At 42.7% G+C, this 9,197-nt stretch overlaps 1 protein-coding gene across 3 annotated transcripts in view; it reads left to right on the forward strand.

The window, feature by feature from the left end:
- Positions 1–8,955, forward strand: part of LOC146670758 (NACHT, LRR and PYD domains-containing protein 12-like) — a 266,232-nt gene extending 257,277 nt beyond the window's left edge. For all 3 annotated transcript variants that reach the window (XM_085402824.1, XM_085402823.1, XM_085402825.1), the window contains 4 exons: positions 2,017–2,193; positions 4,339–4,515; positions 6,856–7,044; positions 7,704–8,955. In XM_085402824.1, the coding sequence (XP_085258950.1) occupies positions 2,017–2,193; positions 4,339–4,515; positions 6,856–7,044; positions 7,704–7,716 (556 nt within the window). In that variant the 3' untranslated portion in view covers positions 7,717–8,955. The remainder of the gene's footprint in view (positions 1–2,016; positions 2,194–4,338; positions 4,516–6,855; positions 7,045–7,703) is intronic.
- The last annotated feature ends 242 nt before the right edge of the window (positions 8,956–9,197 follow it).

Below are 9,197 nucleotides of genomic sequence, written 5' to 3' on the forward strand. Positions count from 1 at the left end.
ACGTTAATCTAGTGTAAACAGCAGTAAATACTAAATATTGAATGTTGTTGTGCAGCAAGCAGGACCGGCAGCGCACAATGTGCTTGGAAATAGCACCAATAGAGGTGTAGTTTATGTCTATGAACAGTGAACACCCGTGTGCACACCTGTGTGGATCAGCACGCTTGTATTCAAAAGGTTTCTTCATGTAATGGTCTGCTAGAGGGTGTAGAGAGCCATAGCCCCGCCCCCCAGGGCATGAAGCAGGCATGGAGGAGATCCAGGCTCCAGACATCCAGAGGCCCCAGAGTGCGAGAGCCCAAGGAGGACCACCGGAGGGGCATCCGTGCCACCCTCCTGGAACTTTCTTTAGTTCCTAAATGTTCAGGATGTGTCTGAAGACAAATGTGAAGAAGTTTGAGTGCTTTCAGAAATGTTGAGTCTTTCCAAACGACTGAACAACAGTTTTTTCTTTTGGCTCCAAACAGAAGTGACAGGCTTGAGCAGGGTTCATTTAAAGGCTGACAGAAGTGGAGTGGTGACGGGGAGATGTTTGACAGGACAGTGTTTCAGCCTCCACAGGTTCATGTTGTGCTCCATCAGTCAGTGAAGATGAAGTCAGTGCTGATGAGGCTGTAGAGTGTGTGAGGGATGTGAATGAGGATGATGACGATCTGATGATAGCAGATAAAAACAGGCTGCAGAGACTTTGAGCCATACAGGGCACACAGTGTGTGTACAGAACAGCTGAAATCATTATGGAGGCCTCACTGGAATATGGAAGCATCACAGTACAGCTTCAGTGAAGCTTTAAAGTCTCTGATATGAGATGAGAAATGAAGCAGCCAGAGCTTTTTCATGAGTGGAAACCCACTGTGACTGTGAGCTGCTGCTACAGCCTCCAGATTAGCCAGCAGCTCATCCTGCTCAACATTTCCTCACCAACTTTAATGGAAGTGTGATGTTTTCAGCTGGAGTGATGGTCAGGGTGGCCTCCCTCTCCTCTTCTTCTCCTCTTCCTCTTTCATTTGTAAAGCCACTTCTGCTGCTTTCATTCATTTGGAAGTCCTGTAGCTGAGTTTGGGAGAGACTAACAGCCTCGGCAGCAGAGGGGAGAAAGGCTGTAACACCACCACTTTACTCTGTTCTACCTGTCACATCATTTTATCAGGAAACAAATATGCTCATGTTTTTACTATGTTTGTCTTGAAGATGTAAGAAGATCACATGGTGCTTTTTATTATTGTGTTGGTTTGTTTCCTGTCTCTTGGATGGAGCCAGCTGTGCGTGGCCCCTGGGCCTGTGGTCAGAGTGTGTGCTGGATAATCCGGCCCAGGATGAGGCCAAACTGACATGGGATGAAATGTCTGTCACATAATTGAGCTTAGTGTTGTTTCATTTCTGCACAATTTAAAACCAACCAAAACTTTGCTCTGTCTTTTCTGTGTTATACTGTAGACTTTCTTTGATACTGTGTCCAAAAGGAGCAGCTTTTACTTTGAAGGGGAGCCGTCAGTTTCCTCTTCAGGTTGGATGATGGAAGCAAATGAGTGTGTGATGTTCTTTCAGTGTTGCACTTTGTAGACGCTCCCTGAGCACTGGTCTCACAGCCAGCTGCACATAGAGACCAGTGTTGTTAGTCCAGGTCAGAAGATGACTTGTTGCAATGAAAATGAGCTTGTAGTTTGTCTGCTTTAATAATGTGACTGGAAAAAGGTGTTGGACTTCAAATATGTCCGTTTCTGTCACACTTCACCTTTAAAAGTGAAGCCATGTGGTTCCTGGAAGGAAAAACACGACTTTTTCAAGTCTTTGTCCTGTTTTTATGAGAAATGTACGACTTTAATGTGAAACATTCAGAGTTTTTTCTCTTGTTGTGTTTGTTTGAAGCTGCTTCCTGTTGGCTTCAGCTGTTTGGAGTTTCCATTTTCTAAACTTCTACATTCTGAACCTTCTTCAGCTCAGAACAGATGATGAAACATTGAATGATTTCAAGCTCTTTGTCTAATAAACTTACATCTTTCATTCTTTATACAGATTGGTGAGCTGTGGTTTGTCAGAGATCAGCTGTGATTATCTGGCAGCAGCACTGAAGTCCAACCCCTCCCATCTGAGAGAGCTGGACCTGAGCTGCAACAACAAGCTGCAGGATCCAGGAGTGAAGCATCTGTGTGGTTTCCTGGAGAGTCCACGTTGTCGATTTGAAACTCTGAGGTCAGTCAGCATGTTTTAGTTGTGCTGAGATGAATATGATTGTTGTGCTGACTCTAAACTGCAGACATCAGGCTGATATTATACTGATCCACACTGAGGATCTTCATGGTAAAGTCTGTTTTCTTCTTCTCTGGTTTAGTCCATTGACTGCAGCAGAACAATGTTCACATTTCAAACAGTGAGACTCAACGTATGGCCCGCGGCCCACACGCGGCCTGCCCACCTTTCCTGATTCAGAGAGAGGGGACCCTGATTAACTGTGTAGCTTCTTCCTCACAGTTCTAAGTATCAGACACAACAATGAATCATCCACAGCTGACTGTCTTTAGCAGGTCAAAGGTCACGGCACACAGCAGACAGTGGGAAATATTCTAACTCTGATCATTTATCAGCACATATCCATATGTATAAAAACAAAGCTGACACTTTGAGACCTGATCAGAGGTGTGATCATCACAGCAGAGGCCTTTGTGTCAAAGTCACTGAGGATCAAACAGAAACACATGAAGCAGATTTTCCTGTTCTGGCTTTTTATAGCAGATAACCTTCAAAATCTTCTGCAGTCGATGAAAAACTGAAGCAAACCATGAATCAACATGTGAACATGAGCTGATGCTGCTGAAGTGAAGCAAAGTTACAGAGGTTTGATTACAGACACAGCTGAGAGTTTGTAATCTGTCATCATTTTAAAAGGTTTAAATTTCTTCAGTATTGAACAGCAGAAATGAGGCTTTGTTTTCGGAGGCTGACAGCAGTGAACACAACAGCAGACTGGTGCGTAATAAGCAGTGAATCATGCAGGAAACAGATTTCTGAAGGTAAACTGTTCTTGAAGTACACTGAGAGAGAGAGAGCTGTGCAGGAAGTAAAGGTCAAAGTCAGAGAGAATTCATGACGATGTTCATCAAACGTAAAGCAGAGTTTGGATCTTCTTCTGCTGCTGCTTCACTCAGTTTTGGTTGGAGACAGATGAAACCTGCAGCTTCAGGATCTGTGAGCTGTCCACTGTCAGCCCCGACGGCGTGTCCGTGTACGTGCCGTCGAGTGAACGATCCACGCTCTGTGTTTCCATCTTTGTGTGTTTAGCTGCTCTCATTTACTGTTTTATCTGTTTGCTTGTTGTTGAAATACTTTTGGGAGCTTTAAGCTGAGATTCTGGCAAAATACATTAATATTAAACATCGATTCAGGATTGAATGAATCAACATCGTTTTATTCAAATTAAAACCATTTAAATGGGAACATGAATTTTTTACAGCCGCCTCTAATGCTGGGTAATGTCAGCTGGTCCATGTGCAGCTGGCTGTGAGGCTCAGGGAGCGTCTACAAAGTGCAACACTGATAGAACATCATCCATAAATATTGAGTAATAACTGGACTCTCATACAGCGAGACTCAAATGCCTTTAAACATCAGCTTATCCTGCTGATCCAAGTCCAACACTGAGTTTGTAAAAACATGTTTGTCAATCATTTTGTTTGGTTTCTGAGGAAAATGATTCAATAACTTGCTGCTAATACACAACATTTCATCATATTTCCTCATAACCCTCTTTTGTCTGACCATTTGATCCCATTTGAATTTGCAATAAAGGATCCACAGAGTTTGGTGACAATGATGACAGTAGATGTTTGTGTGAAAGTGCTGGAAGCAAATGAGTGTGTGATGTTCTTTCAGTGTTGCACTTTGTAGACGCTCCCTGAGCACTGGTCTCACAGCCAGCTGCACATAGAGACCAGTGTTGTTAGTCCAGGTCAGAAGATGACTTGTTGGAATGAAAATGAGCTTGTAGTTTGTCTGCTTTAATAATGTGACTGGAAAAAGGTGTTGGACTTCAAATATGTCCGTTTCTGTCACACTTCACCTTTAAAAGTGAAGCCATGTGGTTCCTGGAAGGAAAAACACGACTTTTTCAAGTCTTTGTCCTGTTTTTATGAGAAATGTACGACTTTAATGTGAAACATTCAGAGTTTTTTCTCTTGTTGTGTTTGTTTGAAGCTGCTTCCTGTTGGCTTCAGCTGTTTGGAGTTTCCATTTTCTAAACTTCTACATTCTGAACCTTCTTCAGCTCTGAACAGATGATGAAACACTGAATGCTTTCAAGCACTTTGTCTAATAAACTTACATCTTTCATTCTTTATACAGATTGGTGAGCTGTGGTTTGTCAGAGATCAGCTGTTATTATCTGGCAGCAGCACTGAAGTCCAACCCCTCCCATCTGAGAGAGCTGGACCTGAGCTGCAACAACAAGCTGCAGGATCCAGGAGTGAAGCATCTGTGTGGTTTCCTGGAGAGTCCACGTTGTCGATTTGAAACTCTGAGGTCAGTCAGCATGTTTTAGTTGTGCTGAGATGAATATGATTGTTGTGCTGTCTCTAAACTGCAGACATCAGGCTGATATTATACTGATCCACACTGAGGATCTTCATGGTAAAGTCTGTTTTCTTCTTCTCTGGTTTAGTCCATTGACTGCAGCAGAACAATGTTCACATTTCAAACCTTCAAAGAAGAAGAAAAATCCTCCACTGGATAATTCACTGTGAAACTCTCAAACTCTTCATTCCACCTTAAAGTCTGTGTGACACTGAAATCCAAAGCAAAATGTGCGTTTGCTTTACAGACAGCAGTCCAACACAAACATACACACATCATCCAAACACAGTCCAACATCCAAATCTCCTCCACTGCCAGCATGAATGATGGGAAAGAGGAGGAGGAACACTCTGACATTCAGGGTTAGAATGAGTTTCATGAAGCAGACTGTGAAGATCAAAGCTGCATCAGAAAGCTTACATGAATGAATGAGTGGACAGAAGTGGACAGAGATCATCTGAAGCACTTCAAAGGCTTTAAATCAGCACATTTCTCTTTATTCTTTATCAACTCTGTTAGTTTCTCTCAGTTTTCTGTGGAATGAAGCTAACAGCAGGCTAATAAGATGCTGACCAATAGGTTTCTATTAAAGGTTGTAATTTGTATATGAAAAAGTGCTTTGGCTCAGCAGGGATCAGCTTACAGGTAGAATACAGCTGCTGGATGGGATTAGCATGTCATAGCTATCTACCAAACTGCTAACTGGGGGATTTCAGGCCATCTATGGATCATTTTTGCTAACTGTTTATTCAGCTTAGGCTCACAGGGCTGCAGCCTGTGCCCTAGCTGTCATAGGGCAAGAGGCGTGGTCCACCTGCACAGGTGAGGAGTCCATCACAGGGCCAACAGAGAGCGACAGAGAAGCACTCCCTCACATCCACACCTACAGCCAATGTAGAAGCACCAATGAACCTAAGCAGCATTTCATTGGACTGTGGGAGAACATCCAACCTCCACAGAAAGGCCAACAAGCTTCAACCTACAACCTTCTTGCTTTAAGGCACTAGTGCTAACCACTTTTCCCCATTTCAGCCCAAATCCTGCATCTTCCTGTTTCTGACTCCAGGCCAGCTCCACTAACACTTTCTCATCAGACACTGCCACCTAGTGGAGGAAGTCTTAGTTCCATTTGAAGCTTCAGATTACAGTTAGTTCCTTTACAAAGAGGTGGAGGTGGTGGGGCCACAGCACCATCATCACTGAGTGCCATAGGACACTTAACCTTTGTTTCCATATGCTGGGAACTTCCTGTTGTTCCAAGGAGGACTGGAAAATGTTCCTCACAGCACACTTCAATCATCTCCCTCCCACAGCATCAGGACCAGGGCTTTTTCTCTCTTTGGTCCCACTAAGAGATTTCCACACAAACACCTCATCAGTGGGACTCTCAGAGCTACCAGCCCTTTGCTACAATCACAAAGCTCTTCATTGAAATCAATGATATCAAAGCTGGAATCAAATGAGTCCAAGTCTTCTGCTGATTCAGCATCACATTCATCTTTGCTCCTTGTTCTGCATCCCCACCATGGACTTCATTCCTTTCCAAGCCAGCCTTGAGTGTCCTTTATTCAGCTCATCCTCTGCTTTACTTTTACATCTGATTTTAGCTGCTTTATCTCTCTTTCAACAAGTTTCTGTGCCTCAATCTTTTTCTTCTCTCCCTCATAACAAGACAGCTTCTTCTGCCTGAGAACATGTTGGAGTGATTTACTAATCCAGGGCTGCTTATTGGGGAAAATACTTCCTGTTTCCAAAGTAATCCCCATTTTCCCCAGAAAGAAATCTCAGTAGAAATCGATGATCTAAGTGAGAACATGAGCCTTTAAAAAGTCCCAGTGGGTGCAGTCAGAGCAGTCCCTCAGTCCCAGTATAGAGTCTTTGGTCCAGACTGGAACAACTGTGTGCCCAGTTTGAGCTCTCTTCAGTGCTGTGACCTGACAGACCCAGAGGGGCCATCACATCACATTTAGAAGCTCCCCTGATGGAGCCACAACACATGTCCAATACTTAGTCTGTCTTGTTGGACCAACTGGAAGAAATAATTCAAGGACTTAGTCACAGAACAGAGATTCAAATCTCCAAAATCCAACTGGCTGCATCAGGACATATAGTCTGAAACTCTGCACAGTTTCCTGTTTGAAGCTGCTTCCTGTTGGCTTCAGCTGTTTGGAGTTTCCATTTTCTAAACTTCTACATTCTGAATCTTCTTCAGCTCTGAACAGATGATGAAACACTGAATGCTTTCAAGCACTTTGTCTAATAAACTTACATCTTTCATTCTTTATACAGATTGAGTTTCTGTGGTTTGTCAAAGATCAGCTGTGATTATCTGGCAGCAGCACTGAAGTCCAACCCCTCCCATCTGAGAGAGCTGGACCTGAGATACAACTACATGTTTGGAAACAACCTGAAGGATCCAGATGTGAAGCAGCTGTCTGATCTTCAGCAGAGTCCAGACTACAGACTGGAGACTCTGAGGTCAGTAGAGTGATGGAGTGAGTGGGTGGTGCTGTCAGCAGTATTGTACTAAACACAGTCAGTATGAAACAAAGATCCAGTGTTTCCTGTAAAGCTGCAGCTTCTCAGTGAAGCTGTGAGAGGAGAACGGTGACAGGCTTCAGGATTGGACACAAACACTTCCTGTTTCTCACCTTTATGGTCACCATGGTAACGGCTGACACGCTCTGATCAAACACTGTCAACAGCCAATCAGCTCTCTGAACAAAGCAGCACGCAGACGAATGACTGCATTAATTTCCGAATTTAAAGCAGTGAAGAACACAGTCTGTAGGTGAGGAAGAGTTTAGTGAGAGCAGATGTTTGGCTGGTATTCCTCCAGTTAACAGCTGGAACCGTCCATCTGGATTGTTGGGGTTCCTACAGAGCTCAGAGTGGACACACCAAGGTTCTTCTAATGAATGAAAGTCCAAACTAAAACTAGGAGTCAAAAACATTTTCATCAACTTCAATAAAAATCCAAAGATTAGAGAAAGTGAAGCAACAATGAGTCCTAGTACAGTCCCAGCACTGACGTCCCTGCTGCTCTTTATACTGGATGTGCTGCATCACTGACAGCTGATGAAGAGTCTCTGGAAACACTCGTTTATCTCCTCTGCTCTTCCTTCTTCTCTCTGCAGGTGGAGGCGATGATGGTAAACAGGACGGTGTGTGTGCTGAGAGAGGAGCAGCTGTGTCCTGATGATCCAGAGAGGTTGAAGCAGCAGCAGCTTGTGTGTAGAGACGCTCTGACTGGGCCATGTTACTGGGAGGTGGAGAGGAGAGCTTCATCCAGCAGTGACTGACAGAGGAATGAAGTGCAGATGACTGTCAGTGCTGCAGAGTGAACTGCTCTGAGAACAGCTCCACTGTCAGACACAATGTAGAGTCCAGCATCATCCCTGTGTGTCCCTCTGGATCTGACAGAGGATCATCAGTGTATCTGGACTGCTCTGCTGCTGCTCTGTCCTTCTACAGTCTCTGCACAGTCTCTGTCTCACTCTGGCTTCAGACCCTCCTGGATCAAACTCACCTGGAAAGACTTTCAAACATCACTCAATAGATTTGAATACAGAACATATTTGATATATACTGTAGATGTACTGTAGAGTTGCAGTTTGTCACTTGTAAATACAGTCTGTGAGCAGCTGTGAGCTGAAAGATCTTTCTAGAAACACGAAATGTTTTCACTCTTCTGTTGCTTTTTCATATATTTCCACAACATTAATATTGATCCCACCTGTCTCACCTGTTTCATGCTTTTAGACATAAGAACAGGACACGTGTGATCTGAGCGCTGCTGTGGTTGCTGTGCTGCACGTCTTCATTTAGATAACAGAGACATCTAGTGGTTCAGAGGGAGAACTGCAGGAGGTGGAGCTGTGTTTTAGCATGGAAAACTTTTTATCTTTTAGGCGCAGATACAAATATGACAAGTATCAGTGTGAGATACAAAAGGTCACATCAGTCAGCAGAGGGAACAGTGATCACACAGCAATGTACGAATAGAAACATAACAGTGAATCTGGACATGTATACAGATGGAAGCAAACAAACAGGATGTAACACTACATTAAAGCCACAAATGGGAAGAAAACAAACCCAAAGGAAAATATATTTGATCTCAAGAATCCAAGTCAGAGGTTGTGGCCTCGTACACATACCTCGGTATTGTGGTTGATGACAGTCCTTCCTATAAGCCACACATTGAACATCTAATAAAGACACTGAGGCTGAAGTTGGGCTTCTCTTCCAGGAACAGATCATGTTTCACAGGAAAAAGCTTGTTGCTGCCACTTTTTTTCTTTTACCCGCCCTGGATTACAGTGACATGATTTATTTGAATGAGTCTGCTTGCTCTCTTCATCTGTTGGATTTTGTCCATCATGGGGCTTGCTGTATATATATATATATATATGTATATATATATATATATATATATATATATATATATATATATATATATATATATATATATATATATATATATATATATATATATATATATATATGTGTATATGTATATATATATGTATATATATGTGTGTATATATATATATATATATATATATATATATATACATATACACATATACATATACACATATATATATATATATATATATATATATATA

This window comes from Rhamphochromis longiceps, linkage group LG4 (assembly GCF_057381845.1).
Source record: "Rhamphochromis longiceps isolate RC_006_pf linkage group LG4, R_longiceps_female_GT1.1, whole genome shotgun sequence".
NCBI classification, from domain to species: domain Eukaryota; kingdom Metazoa; phylum Chordata; class Actinopteri; order Cichliformes; family Cichlidae; genus Rhamphochromis; species Rhamphochromis longiceps.